This window comes from Ailuropoda melanoleuca, chromosome 4 (genome assembly GCF_002007445.2).
Source record: "Ailuropoda melanoleuca isolate Jingjing chromosome 4, ASM200744v2, whole genome shotgun sequence".
NCBI lineage: Eukaryota > Metazoa > Chordata > Mammalia > Carnivora > Ursidae > Ailuropoda > Ailuropoda melanoleuca.
The window spans coordinates 70,073,475-70,088,739 of NC_048221.1; the positions used below are offsets into that span (position 1 = coordinate 70,073,475).

A 15,265-nucleotide genomic window follows, 5' to 3' on the forward strand; every position below is an offset into this window, starting at 1 on the left:
TGGCAGCTTCAACAATATTCAAAATTGAGGTTAAGGCTCCACAACTACAAAATTTTCCCTATAACATAAAGTAGTCACATTACAGAGGTGATGATTGTCAGCATATTGCCAGAAGTGGAAGAGAGTTGGCATGTGTCTGCCAGTTGGTCTTTTGGTTTAAAGAATATCCTACACAGGAGACAGTGCTTGTCCCAATGGCTTCTATGTAGTGCCATAATCTATATGGTAACTCAATAAAATGCTTTTATTTATTTATTTATTTATTTAAAATATTTATTTATTTATTTATTTATTTGACAGAGAGAGAGAGAGACAGCCAGCAAGAGAGGGAACACAAGCAGGGGGAGTGGGAGAGGAAGAAGCAGGCTGAGCAGGGAGCCCAATGCGGGGCCTTGGGATCACGCTCTGAGCCAAAGGCAGACGCTTAACGACTAAGCCACCCAGGCGCCCCAACAAAATGCTTTTAGACAACAGTACTGGCTTATTAAACATTTGAAATATTTCCACAGTAATAAAAGATGATATGGGTTCCAGAGAATACACTTAGGAAATATCTATTTATACACCCAAATATTTGAAACCTCTTCTAGAAGCTAGATCCCTTCAATAAATGGTCTTAAAAAATGCTGCTGTGTGGACAGGCAGTTAAATTGCCATATATGGTGACAATGGAATGTTTTACACTTTGTTATCCAATAGAAGTATGAGACACATATGTACTTTAAAATTTTCTATTAAACAAATTAATACAATGAACAATAATTTTATATGTAATGCAACATACTGAAAATATTTCAATGTGAGTCAATATAAAATTACTAAGATAGTTCATACTTTTCATATTAGGTTTTCAAATAATATATGTATTATTGAGTTAGGTGTGTATTTTACACTTACATATCTCAATTCACACTTAAAGTGGATCCACATTTCAAGTGCTTTTGCACAGCACAATTCTATTATCCCTCAGCCTTCTGTCATTTTCTGAACCATTTGGAGGTAAGAAAACCAGTGTACTGTTGAAACAACGAATGCCCAGAGCCAGTGCACACCTACATCATTACTGTCATCTTTCTGGGAGTTGGTCCATTAAAAGTAATTGCCTTACCTGAACAGCAGCCTTCTATTACTTGCTGAGGATTATTACACATTCTGTTGAATAAGATGTGCAAATGGCTTGGTACTAAATACAACTCTTCCTTTAGAATTCTCTGCATCTGCAAGAACTCCAGCTTGTTTGAAGCCGATTGCCAGCTGACTGTCTTCAGATAACTCCCAAATCACACTTGGATCTGCACACTTCTCAGACTTGCTGAGAAGGCTGTCTTTCAGACTCTATACTTGACAGTTTTCTCCTTCCACAGTCAGATATGGGAGCTTGCCATGTTATAGTGTGGCCCAAATAGAAAGGTTGTGATAAAACCCTAGGAAATAACAGGCACATTGACTTGTCAATGACAGCAAATGTAGTGGGATGAGTAAGAAAGTATCAGTTGTAGTTGTCACCATGCTTTTGAAAGACATGTTTGTAAGTTGTCCTCACCACATGTCCTTTTAAAAAATATTAAACAATCTATCATTTTTAGTACTGTAGGGCTCTGCTTTGTCACAGTGTTTGGTCCAAGTCTCTTTCAGCACAGCCTAGTAATGCTCATCTTGGGTTTTCTAAGGCTGATACAGTCAACACGGCTACTGTTATTAAGATCCATGTGTTTCACTCCTGATATATTTAAGAAATCTTTTCTGTTTGGCGGGCAAAGGTGATGGTGATCAAGGCTGTTACCTCTCTTGAACGTTAACTGACCACATAGTTACCAAAACAGAGTAAACGCTTCCAAGCACCATACTGGTAAAAACAAAAAACCAAAAACAACACACAACCATAGCGGAAACCCTCCATCATGCGTTAGGTTGGCACGCAGGTCAAACGTTGCGTGAAGTCAGGTCCCTGCAGCCCGCGCGGTCCGTGGCTATGGCCGCCCTCCCAGCTGGGCCGCTCTAGCTGCGGGAGGCCGCTTCTTTGTGGATTCGAAAACAGGGTCGGCCTGGAGCCGGGTGTGTCAGCCGTTGGGGTGGGACCCCGGATGCTCTTGAGTATAAGGTGAGGTAGAAGCTGTGGAGCACTAACCAGCAATGAAACGGAAAATGAGCAAAGATCGGGCGACAGACAGGTCAGGGGTTGACCATATTTCAACGCTCAGAAAAAAGAATTTAAAATTGAGGTTTACATCACAGCTGTCTATTCAATACCTCATACACATCTCTTATGTTAATTTACACGGGGTCCTTTTTAAGGCTTTATTTTACCTATAATCGTCATTTTAGTATTTTACTTTAAATCTCCGAACTTTTTATTCTCTACAGAACTTAAAAAAAAAGAGATTTTTTGGTTTTGTGCCCTACGCATTCGTGGACGTGCATGTGTGTGTTAAATCAGTCTCTTCTGTGCTCTACTACAGTGTGTAATACGAATTAAAACTACCCAGGGTTTTGATTTAAATATACCACCTATGGAGCTTATGAAAATACATCACTTTCTGATATCATTGGGACTTTTTGATCAATTAATCAAATATGACATTTGAGGTCTTACTATTCTCTTAGATTTAAATTACTGTTCTTTATGTGTTGACCAGGAATTTATGGTTCAATGAAGAAAGTCCTATGGATGAGTATTCATGTAGTACATATTACATTGCACTAAAAGTATGAAACTTTTGTTATGTTATTTGATCAGTTTTTAAATATGCACTGAAAGAGCCTTTAATGCGATAAATTGGATATATTGTATGTAATTCATATCCATTAAACTACTTTAAATATCCTTAAAGAATTTGATGGCATTGCAAGATTTTTAAGTCATTTTCATAAGTGAATATGAACTTTTATATTTTCTCTGTCTTTCCTCACTTTACAGATGCAACAGCTTGAGAGACAAGTTATTGATGCTGAACGTCAAGCAGAAAAAGCTTTTCAACAGGTAGAGTATAATTCTAGCTAAAAAAAATTTTTTTCAGGTGCCTGGGCTCAGTAGGTTAAGGGTCTGACCGGCTCAGGTCATGATCTCAGGGTCCTGGGATCAAGCCAGAGAGGGATTCCACACTTGGAGAGGAGCCTGCTTCACCCTCTCCCTCTGCCCCTGCCCCCACTCATACTATCTCTTTCTCTCTCACTCTCAAATAAATAAATAAATAAAATTAAAAAAACTTCTTTTTCCCTCTCTCTACCAATATAGACCTTGTTTTGCCCAAAACAATCCTCAAAATAGTCTTCAGCCCTTCCCTACATCCTATCACTTTGACTGTTCTGTGAGCTGGATCCATAGAGAAAATGGAGAATCTAACTTTATTTTGCCCCTTAACAGATTTCCAAAAGATGAAAATGCTTCCATTAGAAGGTTTTATCTTCTGAAAAAAATCAAATATGATTTTTATGGCAATCCTAACCATAATGATGTTTTAAATGTAAATATGTTCATAGCAGTGTCTTTCATAGAAATAAAGAGTTGAAAATAATATGAATGCCGTATTATAAGAGAATGAATAAGTGAACTATATTCATTCCATGAAATTTTAAACAACCATTAAAAGTCATTATTACAAAAGACATACTAATACAGAAAAATGTTTAGAGTTCTATCAGGAAAACTATATATAAAAACTTATTCTTAGTATTAATAGGCATGTGGGAGAAAAGTCAAAGCTTTGATATATCACTTGACTCAGTCTGGGCCTTGCCAACATTAAAATGAGTGTTTTGGAAGAGCCCACCAACCTTAAAATTTGTCAATTGATCCTCACTCCATAGCTTTCACATTTTATGAAAAGATCTTTGTCAGATTCAGGCAAGTCAGGATTTTCAAAATTATCATTTTTTCTAGGAAATGTGTATTAAATTTCTTATACTTGCTCTACATTTGTCATGTTTCTTCTCTTCAACTCAAGTACTACCAAATCTTGTTTTCACCTAAAAGATTTAATCTTATACAGTAGATTGATTTAGTGGCCTGATAAATTTCCAAACAAACCCAATCTAACCTAATCCTTGATTTTCTTAATTATACTTAAAAGAAATTCCTAAAATTTTATTATGCCAAATTTCAACCAGTACGAGAGTAGAGAAAATGGTATAATGAACCCTCATCACCAGCTTTAACAATTAGTCAACTCAAGGTTAATCAGTACCTCCATCCACTTTATTCTTCTCCACTCTCGCACGAGGTTATTTTGAAACAAACGCTAGACATCATATCATTTCACCCATGAGTATTTCAGCAACTAATCTGAAAATAAAGATTTAAAAATCTTAACTATAGTACCATCATCACACCAGTAATTAAAACCTCAAATTTAGGTATTGCTAGAAGTTCGAGTAGTAATATGAAGATCTATGCTGTGCTTGGTTTTTTTATATTCTTTAGCTGGTAAGACCAAATAGTTACATTTCTATTTGTAGCTATAAAAATCCAATAATTAGGGGCGCCTGGGTGGCTCAGTTGTTAAGCATCTGCCTTCGGCTCAGGGCATGATCCTGGAGTTCTGGGATCAAGCCCCACATCAGGCTCCTCCACTGGGAGCCTGCTTCTTCCTCTCCCACTCTCCCTGCCTGTGTTCCCTCTCTTGCTGGCTGTCTCTCTCTCTGTCAAATAAATAAATAAAATCTTAAAAAAAAATCCAGTAATTAACAGTAAACTCATTAAAGGTCACTTACATTCTATGAAAGACAACCCATGTTTCTGTCTCTCTTTGCCATTCTGTACTAAATGTCTTTGTCTTTGTCTGTTATGGGCTCTGTATGTATGTCCCTGTTTAGTCCCACACCTGGCAGCACACATTCAGCAGTTTGTTTGCCTCTTTTTCTTATCTCTCTCTTTATCTTTCCTTTTCTTTTTTTTTTTATTAAAAATAGTACATCTTTATTTGATTTTTTTTTTAATTCGACAGAGATAGAGACAGCCAGTGAGAGAGGGAACACAAGCAGAGGGAGTGGGAGAGGAAGAAGCAGGCTCATAGCGGAGGAGCCTGATGTGGGGCTCGATCCCATAACGCCGGGATCACGCCCTGAGCCAAAGGCAGACACTTAACCGCTGTGCCACCCAGGCGCCCCTATCTTTCCTTTTCTGACTGGCCTTTCCCGGTGACATCTCTCTTTACCTCTGTAGCCATGGTTATCTCTCTCTCTCTGTTCTCCCTACCTTTCCCTTCCCTTTCTTTCTTTCCTTTAATGCCTCATAGTATAGGAAAGAAAGAAAGAAACTAAGGATGGTTTTGTTTTGCCTTTTCTTAAATTAAAATTCTTAATTTATATATGTAACGCATATGTTTAGCTCCGAAAATTAAATTAGTATGTCTTTCTTATTTGTGATTTTCAGGGTTTTCTTCTGTGATTCACTAGGTCTTAAGAGCAAAAAAAGAATCCCCATTCCCAATTTAAAGGAAGCAAGCCATGACCGTTTGTAGCCATTAGGGCCCAGCCATTGATCTTGATAAGCTAACAGGAAAAATTTCTGATTTGAGGTTGTCCTTTGAGGATATCAGGTGTAGAATTATTTAATTCTGTGTGCTACATTTTAAAGCAGAAAGATACCATGTTTGGCTAAATGGCCTTAAATCAAACCTCCCCTCCCGTAAAGAGTGAGTGAGAATTGCAAATCTCCCCAAATTTCTATATAATTTAGCAAATCAGTATTTGTTTCTGTCACAACACTTTAAATTTATTCAGTACCTATTTTGTTATGCCCCAGAAGGGATTCTTTCCTTACATAATGATACGTTATATTACGTTATGTATTATATTATTGTGTATGATACATATGATACATTATATGTTATATGTCATATTTTATACATTATATTATACATTATACAGTATATTATATTATACATTATATATTATACATTACATATTATTCACCGTATTACATACATAATGATTCTAAAGGTTTACAGGAAATATAAAGAGAGCAAATGAATTCTCATGTACCGATTATATTACCTTCTTTTGGCCTTCACATGACTAAGTAAATGTTCTTAACATAAAGTAACCACATCCTTTGCTATCTTTAACAGTTTCCATGGGACTGTGCCCTATCTGCCGTTTATGTTCCTTAAATTCAGCTTGTCCTGTCATTGAGTCATATCCTAATACTTAAACTGTATTTATATTAACCAAAAAAGAGCATTTCACCATTAAAATCAGTAGTCAGCTGAAACTAACTCAACTCTGCACTTTAGCTTTCTTCATTTTTCCCCTTGTTTTTAATGAGTGGCTTTATCTTACCTGTGCAACCATTAAATAAGTTGGCTGTAGAAAAGAAATCATGCATTTTCCAGAGAAATCTTGGCAATCATTATACTTAGTGCTATAGTACATTTTTATTGCATTTGTCCAAAGTTTGGAAAGCAGTATGTGCACATCAATCCCATATTACTTATTGAGTATTCCTGTGAGATAGGAAAATAGCAAATTGCACATGTGGTAGATACTGATACACAGGATTTATTCTCAAGTATCTGATTAGGTGTATATTCCAATCTATTACACTAATTAATGCTAACCAGGGACACCTGGGTGACTCAGTCAGTTAAGCGTCTGCCTTTGGCTCAGGTCATGATCCCAGCGTCCTGGGATCGAGCCCCGCATCAGCCTCCTTGCTCAGCAGGGAGCCTGCTTCGCCCTCTGCCTGCCGCTCCCCCGATTGTGCACATGCTCTCTCACTCTCTCTGACAAATAAATAAATAAAATCTTTAATTTATGCTAACCAAAAAGAGGTACAATAATTTCCCCTATAGAAATCTGTGTTTTCATTCTGTCCTTCTGGTCTCAATCCCTTGCCTGTGTTTGATGCAGACTTGGTAGGATTTGGATTTTAAAGTTCTCTCTGGCCATTCTAATATGTGGACTAATCTGCTTCTCTGTGAAGTTGGTTCTTAGATTCTAAGTCACTTGTGGTTCTTAATAAGTGACAACTACTCAGTCACACTATTATCCAGGGCCTTGTAATGATTTACTTCATTACATGGAAATGTACTTTATCCAGTGCTATTCCTTTTCACCTTCAGTGAGAATGGTTCTGGCCTTATTGCATAAATTCTGGAGCACTGTTTCCAAAATAATTGTGTTTAAGATGTGATAGAATAATTAATTAATTTGCAGTAAATTTTAAATAACTGGTAAGTGGTCTGAGATTCAAAATACCCTTATAATTCCTTTCTTCCTTCTATTTTGGAATGATCAGGTATTTTTGTCATGCCATTGCAACATATATAGAAATAGAAACTTTCAAACCCCCTCCTCGAAAATACAGTCACGTCTTAATTACCTGTGGTGAGGTAGGGAAGGATGAAGTTAGAAATGGGGTGAGTGTGAGCAAGAAAATGGAAAACAGCATTGGGAGTTGTGTCAGAGTCCCCAAGACCACCCTCAAGGTTTGATGATTCCCCAGAAGGACTCACAGAACTCAGAAAAGCTGTTATACTCACAGTTATGGTTTATTACAGTGAAAGGATACAGTTAAAATCAGCAAAGGAAAAATGCACACAGAGCAGAGTCCAGGAGAAACCAGGTATGAGCTTCCAGTTGTCCTCTTGCACTGGAGTTACACAGGGAGGCACTTAATTCTCCCATCAACGATATGTGACAACATACAAAGTATTGCCGATGAGGGAAGTTCACCTGAGCCTTGGTGTCCAGAATTTTTTTTGTCCGGGGGCAAGGGGGGCGGTGGTGTCACAGGGGTGGTGATGTCAGTCTTGTAGGCATGGAATGCATGTGTGACTGACCTTAGCTACTCAGTCTCCAACCTTGCACAGGTCAAACTGATACAACGTGGCCCAGGAACCTAGGTGAATGAAAAAAAAAAGAGGCATTCGCCATAAATCACATTATTGGCATTAACTATCTGGTGTGGCCCAGTATTTCAAGTATATAGAGTCTTATCAGGCAGAATATTACAAGGGCTCAGAGGTTATTTTTTTCCAGGAGCGAGGCAAATGCCAGCTTTTTTTTGGAATATGCAGGGTTTGAGCGCCCCAAGTCTGCTGAGTTAATCCTTTACTACAGAATAGCTTAGGGGCCTCAGAAGCAATAAAGGTTTTGGGGAAATGGCTGAGGTGCATGGATGCAACCAGAGGCTCTCCTAGAAGAAAAGGAGAAAGGTAGTCTAAAAGGGCAAAGCATCCTTCACCAGAGGATATCCATATGTAGGTAATTGCAAGAGTTTCTTTAATGAGCAATTTGAATTCGTAGATGTTTGTTATTCGTCAGTCTCTGAGTAGTTGAAATTCTTATATGGTTCAGGTTAAGTGACTGGAGAAAGAACTGGGCTGCTTTCTGTGTACTTGTAGTGAGATATTTTTAAAGGCTGCTTGGTTTTTCTGTAGGCTCTTATCTTTTCTGTAGACATATTATTCATACATATTACTAAGGAAGGCTGGTGGATCCTGTGGAACTTGGTCCTAAGAGGACCAGTTGGCAAGTAGATCGCCTGTAACTACTTTGTGATCTCTCTCCCTAAGAGATATTGCCATTGTTGCCAGTATTTTTCTTGCCTGGGAAGGTTTTATTTAGCTGAAAGTAATGATCAAATTACACAGTCGGACATGGCAAAGTTGCATCCAAGGAGCTCTGACTGTCGCATCCATTCGTAAAATGAGAACACCTTTTAAATGGAACATATTTTTCAGGGGATAAGAGTACTCCCAAATCAGGGGCACCTGGCTGGCTCAGTAGGTTAAATGTCTGCCTTTGCCTCGGGTCATGATCCCCGGGTCCTAGGATTGAGCCCCCTGTCGGGCTCTCTGCTTGGCATAGAGTCTGCCTCTCTCTCTCTCCCTTTGCTCCCCCACCTCATACTCTCTGTCTTGCTCTCTCTCTCAAATAAATATATAAAATCTTTAAAAAAAAAAAAAAGAAAGAAAAGAAAGTACTCCCAAATCATAGTTTTCTAGAACTGTAGACCTTTCCTAAGCAATAATAGGACAATTTTATGTGGCAGCCCAATGTTTGTAGGGTGGCTTGCTCCACTTAATAAAAGAAGACAATAGATGTAGATCTGGTAATATTTACTTATATTCTTCTGTAGTTACTTTCCTTGAGGTTTGTAAGGGCAGAAAAATTTCTTCCCTCCTAAGTTCTTTGGCTTGTCTAATAATTAAATTGGCATAAGATAGGTTAACAGGAGAAAAACAAGTTTAATTTCATATATTTGGGAGCTCCATAAAAACACGAGACTCAAAAGAAGTGACGACAGCAGGCAACTTTTATACCCTTTAGACAAGAAAACAATACATTTGTGAAGAATTGACAAGACAAAGGGGTTTGGGCTTGGGGTAGTAAATTAGCGAAGAAGTAACGAGGTTTGTTTAGACAGCCTTCTCAGCCCTAAATTCCCTATCTCCGATGATACAAATGCCTTCTTCCCTCCTGGTACAGGAGCGGGATTTATTTCCAGCTTTCAGGGGGACAGAAGAGGGCCAGCATGTTCTTAGACCAGCTGCGTCTTAGGTAACTTGAATTCAGAATAATCAATATGCCGAAGTGGCATATTTTGGGGTGGCACATTCTGCTCCCTTACTGGTCTGTCATCTATTACTCTGTCCCTGAAGAACTACCGTTTTGAACTTGGCCTCTGCCCTTGTTTCTCTGCTTCCACAGCTATAGAATGTCCTGTGTGGAACTGGCTGAGCCATCTTAAGAATGATCCTTGGTATTTATCGTTCAGCTCTCTGTCCTCCTCTGGCTGTTTTTCATGGTAGCATTTCTGATGTAGACCTTTGTCCTTGACTTCTCGGTCTGCCATTCCTGCAGAAAGCCCACTATATTATGTTAAAAACATAAATTTTAAGATAACTTAAAATTCTCATTTGGATAGCGAAATGCAGGATTTTTCTCCTACTTTTAGAATCTACTTTTTATTTTTATAGTTTTCAGACATCTGGGTGGTATTTAAGTAGGACACTTTGGCATCTGATTTGAATTTACATTTCTACGGTGAACCCACAGATGACACCTTGTATTCATGTTTAAAAAAAAGCAAAACCAAACTAACCTTAACACCCTCCTTCCAGAGACCTTCATTAGTCAAGTATTTTTGAACTTTAAGTGGATACATCATGATTTTTTGGAGGTGTTTTTAACAGTTTAAGATTTTTCATCTTAATTATCATTAATTTCTCAAATGCTTTTGCATATTCTTCTTCTTTGCCCCCTATAATCTAAAACATTACAAAAATTACATTCTTACCTGTTTCAAGTATATGGAATAGAAATCTTAATGTACAATGCCCAGTACTTTATTTTCTTTCTTACTATCATTAACATCTCACACATTCCTTCATATGTCCAGATGTGTTTTGCAAAAGATCCACGCAGAGCCAGTGTATCTTAGATATTAAAATTAAAGCATCACTCAACCCCAGGTCACACACCACTATCTTTTATCTTGCTCTACTTTTTCCCACTGCCTTTATCTCCTTGTATAGCATACTGTATGACTTTTACGTCTTTCTTGTATTTGTGATCTCTCTTACCCACTAGAATGTAATTTCTTTGTGGACAGAGATTTTGGGTCCATTTTATTCACTGATATCTTCCCAGGGCCTGACACTTGGCAACTATTCACTGAATGTTTGTTAAATGAATGAATCAATAAACCCTCGCTGAGCATACTCTCCTACCTATATCTTAATTCTCATGGTTTTTTATTTTTTGTGATTCCATCATTTGGGGTTTTAAAGTTCTTTTGTTTTCCTTTTCCTTCCCATTGTATATATGTTTGTTTTTCACCTAAGTTCATTTTTTTTCTCCCAAAATGTGCTATTATACCAGGTCATCCAATCTGATCTTTTCTCACTACTCATCTTCTTTACTTTATATTCCTACTTCATTTAAAATATGAAAAAATGAGAGCTGCAAACTTTCTGATTCTATACTCACATGCAATGCTTCATATATTATCAATGCTCTAGTAAACATGTTCATTACTTTATATGATAGCAAAATTCTGAGGCTCTCCTATGTGCCTCAAAGGTAAACACCACTTGGCAAAATAGTCTCCAGACTTTATAATTGTTAATACATTAGTCTTCAGACTTTATGATTGTTTAATTGCTAAAACATGCTGTTCAGTATTTTATTTTTATGATGATACCTTTTAGGAATCTATTTAATGTTAAAGTAAAATGCTAAATTCAGTACTATAATAAATTAAGTACGTGCATAATATTAATTTTCTAACCCCTGAATTTAGGTACAAGTTATGGAAGAGAAATTAAAAGCAGCTAATATTCAAACCAGTGAATCAGAGACAAGGCTGTATAAAAAGTGTCAAGATCTAGAGACCCTAATACAAGAAAAAGATGACATCATTCAAAACTTGGAACTGCAGCTTGAAGAACAGGTTAGGAAGCATTTTATCATCATAGTCTAAATACATGCATTTATTTATGCATAATCACAAAGGTTAAAGAGAGAGAGCCTACACTTCTAAATTTGGGTCAGGAATCTCACTTATTTGGTCAATGCAATCACATTTATTGGTGAAAGGTAGAAATAAAATGGCATTCTCTTTAAGTCTGGGTGATTCCAAGGCCATTTCTAACACTTTTTAGATGCGACTGTGCTCCTTAACATTCAGACTTTTCAGAGTTTGAATGTAGTATTCAACTTGAGAACACTTGGTTATCAGCAGGCATTTCTGTCTGCAAAATGTTTGAAATAGATCTTTGCTTTAGATTTTTACGGTGTTGGAAATATTTATGGAACATTATGTTTTAAAGGTATGTTTGATGTGAATCCTTCTGTTTAAAAATGTGTACACTGTTTTTAAACCACTTTACTAAGATCAAGTATAGTTTTTAGTTTAAAATTTTAGTAGGAAAAAATTGCATTAAGGTCATTTGCTTAAATCATCATTTAGCATCATTTAAGTATGACCACTATGAAATTATTAAATATACTAAATTGTTTTTTATCTTCAGCATTTTTTTCCCATTTCTCTGGGGATCAGTATTTCTTTAGATCAGTGGTTTCCAACTTTTCACCGTCCCCCAGCCCCCACCCACTGTGATTTATATGACAGTCACATTCTCACAGTTTTGTGAGCATAACCAGATTTTAAGATTGGTAAATGTGAGCTAGAGTTTTTTATTTCATTTTTTCTGGATCTTTAAAAACTTGCGTGTAAAAATAAAATAAAATATATGAAAAATAAAAACTCGTATTTGAGGGGAAAACAAACCATGCTCCAGAAGAGATTCTGATTCTCCTCTACCTAGCCTGGTTGACCCCTCTCCTACTGTTATAAACCCTAGACTATTTCCAGAAACCGTTTATTTTATTGATAAATTCAGTGCTTGGATTTCAGTATATGATCTTTCAGAGAAAGAGAATTAACAGTTAAAACTAGTAGTATTTGCATATGCCTTTGTGGTTTATTATTATGTCTGCTGGACAGTGGTTTTCATTTTTTACTCTATTTGATGATTTGAAGGTAGATGTATTAACTTGGAAACAGGTTTTAAGTGGATTTGTCCTTTATATTTATGATGTGACATTTCTAAGCCAGTGAGCCTATGTTTGAACTAAACACACTGCTTATATTATTTCAGAAGCAAATAAGGATACAAGAAGCTAAAATAATAGAAGAGAAAGCGGCTAAGATCAAAGAATGGGTAACACTTAAGTTAAATGAGGTATTTATTGCTATATTTTGCCTTTTCTTTACCTTTTACTTCCTTTGATTAGATAAATCATCAGACTATCTGATCATTTTGAATGAAACAAAATTCTCATCAGTTGGTGGTGCTGCTGTCTTTTGGTAAACGGGAAATAGGTAGCTTTCATTTTTATGTCCAATGTATTTCTAAAATTAAAAATATTGATAGACTCCTAGTAAACAGTATAAGTAACCTCATTCTAGGTAGTTGATTATAGTTCTAATTGGTTAATTTTAAGTAATTATAGAACATATGTGTATATCATAAAATTAATGTGTTTAGTATCTTGAGAAGTACACAGTAGTTTATGTGGCAGATTAAATGCTGAAATAATTTGGTTTAAAATAATTTTGCAGTGGGAAAGGCATGAAAATTCCTTGGGGTGAAAATATTTGAAACTCTTAGGTCTGGAAAAAATAAATATCAAAGCCATAATTAACTAGGTTGATAATTATGCTAATAAATTCATCTGATATTTGCTCATCATTTCTTTTGTATTTTACTTATATGTAATTAGGTATTAACATTTAGAAATATTATAATTTATTAGTACATTTTAGAAATGTTATTCCTGTGTAAAATGATATGATTATGTCCTTTCAGCTGGAATTAGAAAATCAGAATCTTCGTTTGATCAACCAAAACCAAACTGAAGAGATAAGAAACATACAGTCAAAACTACAAGGTATGAGTGTTTTGACTAAAATAGCCTAGTTGGGTTTATTAAGCTATATAGAATTTTACTACTGAACACTTGAAATATGCCTAGCACGACAAAGAAACTGAATTTTACGTTTTATTTAATTTGAATGGATTTTAACTTAAATAGTCACATGTTAGACAGCACAGCTAGACAATTGCAAATAACCCAAAGAGGGTAATACTAATTTGAAAGTTTAATTTCAGGTGTATTTGCTTTAAAAAATCAGTTATTTTCTATCTTCACTTGTATTGTGGTGATCAATAGTGACTGAAATTCTTACAGCCTGAATATTTTCAGCAGAATTTTATAATATGAATAATAAACTCTTTGCATTTTCCAGTGCTTAGGGTTACTTTCTTTCTTTTCAGCATCAAAGCCTAAGGATGGGTGGTAGAGTTAGATAGAGATTTACTTAATATATTGTTCTGGTGAGCGCCACACAAGTGCACATTGAGCTGAAGACAAGGTGAACCCACAGGGTTATTAGATCCTGGCCTACTAAAGTAGTTTTCAAACTTATTTAGAAACAGAACTCCTTTTTAAAACAGCATCTTTTTCTGTAGAAGCTCAAGAGATAAAACAGGTGAAAGGGGTGTTGGGTGATGGGCCCAGAGCCCTGTAGACTGAGCTTTACCCATGCCTCTTCTTACACCCACTGTGGCATTCCCACAAAGCCCTGGGGTTCACAAAATGCTGGCACCATAGCAAGTGCATGGACTTTGAAGTCAGCTTTAATGCCTTATGATTTAACTGTGTTATATTGTGGATTTTTTTTTTTTTTACATCAAGAAAATGGTAATGGTAGGGGCGCCTGGGTGGCACAGCGGTTAAGCGTCTGCCTTCAGCTCAGGGCGTGATCCGGCGTTGTGGGATCGAGCCCCACATCAGGCTCCTCCGCTGTGAGCCTGCTTCTTCCTCTCCCACTCCCCCTGCTTGTGTTCCCTCTCTCGCTGGCTGTCTCTCTCTCTGTCAAATAAATAAATAAAATCTTTAAAAAAAAAAAAAAGAAAGAAAGAAAATGGTAATGGTAGTAGTGCCTTCCTGGTTTCATGGGAGTTTGTTGATTTTTAAGACATATGAAAGCATTTTGTCTACTGCATGTTCATACTTATTGCTGTCATTTTGTAAATGAAAAGGCTTCTGTTTTCCTTTTCCCTCAATACTTCTGACACCAGATGTGTGTGAGATTTTCCCACACAAAGCAATTCTCCAGTTCCCAGAGGACACCGACTGGTTATCCTTCAAATTTAACTCAATTCTGACATTATCTACTTGAAGTTAGCGTCAGATCCCACAGGTTACAGGCTTGGTTCCACAAAACTAACCACCCCCCCTTCGTACACCACTTCAAACACAATTGTAAGTATCAGTTCTCAACCTTGCTTCTGGCCCACTGGCTGTAAATCAGAGGTTCCCATGACCCTCCCCAGGTTTGATAACCTGCTTGAGCAGCTCACAGAACTCAGGCAAACAGTTTACTTACTAGATTACTGGTTTATTAGTGAGGATATAACTCAGGAGCAGCTAAGTTGGAACAGACGCAGAGGGTGAGGTATAGAGAAGGGGCACAGAGCTTCTGTGCTGTCTCCAAGCACACCACCTTCCCAGCACCTCCATACATTCACTGACCTGGAAGCCCATCCTTTTGGGTTTTTATGGAAACCTCATTATGTAGGCTTGACTGACTAAATCATTGGTCATTGGTGATTAAGTCAGTTTTCAACTCCCCCCTCCCCTGAGGTCAGAGGTAGACAGGGTGGAGATGAGCCGAAGTCGCAATCCTTAATCACATGGTTTGTTCCCCTGGCAACCAGCCCCCATCCTGAGGCTGTCTAGGGGCTTTCCA

The 15,265-nt window shown here is 37.0% G+C and overlaps 2 protein-coding genes across 6 annotated transcripts in view; one reads left to right on the forward strand and one right to left on the reverse strand.

Moving 5' to 3' along the window:
• Positions 1–15,265, forward strand: part of PLEKHH2 (pleckstrin homology, MyTH4 and FERM domain containing H2) — a 108,396-nt gene that overhangs the window by 22,630 nt on the left and 70,501 nt on the right. For all 5 annotated transcript variants that reach the window (XR_004624856.1, XM_034659063.1, XM_034659065.1 and 2 more), the window contains exons 3-6: positions 2,918–2,980; positions 11,249–11,398; positions 12,609–12,692; positions 13,320–13,401. Coding sequence is in view for 4 of the 5 variants with exons in the window: in XM_034659063.1 (XP_034514954.1) it covers positions 2,918–2,980; positions 11,249–11,398; positions 12,609–12,692; positions 13,320–13,401 (379 nt within the window). In the remaining variant the exon portion in view is untranslated. The remainder of the gene's footprint in view (positions 1–2,917; positions 2,981–11,248; positions 11,399–12,608; positions 12,693–13,319; positions 13,402–15,265) is intronic.
• C1GALT1C1L (C1GALT1 specific chaperone 1 like) lies at positions 1,053–1,845 on the reverse strand. The gene is given in 6 exon segments (XM_011235667.1): positions 1,053–1,152; positions 1,154–1,387; positions 1,389–1,542; positions 1,545–1,667; positions 1,670–1,806; positions 1,808–1,845. Coding segments are annotated over 6 exon segments (786 nt in total).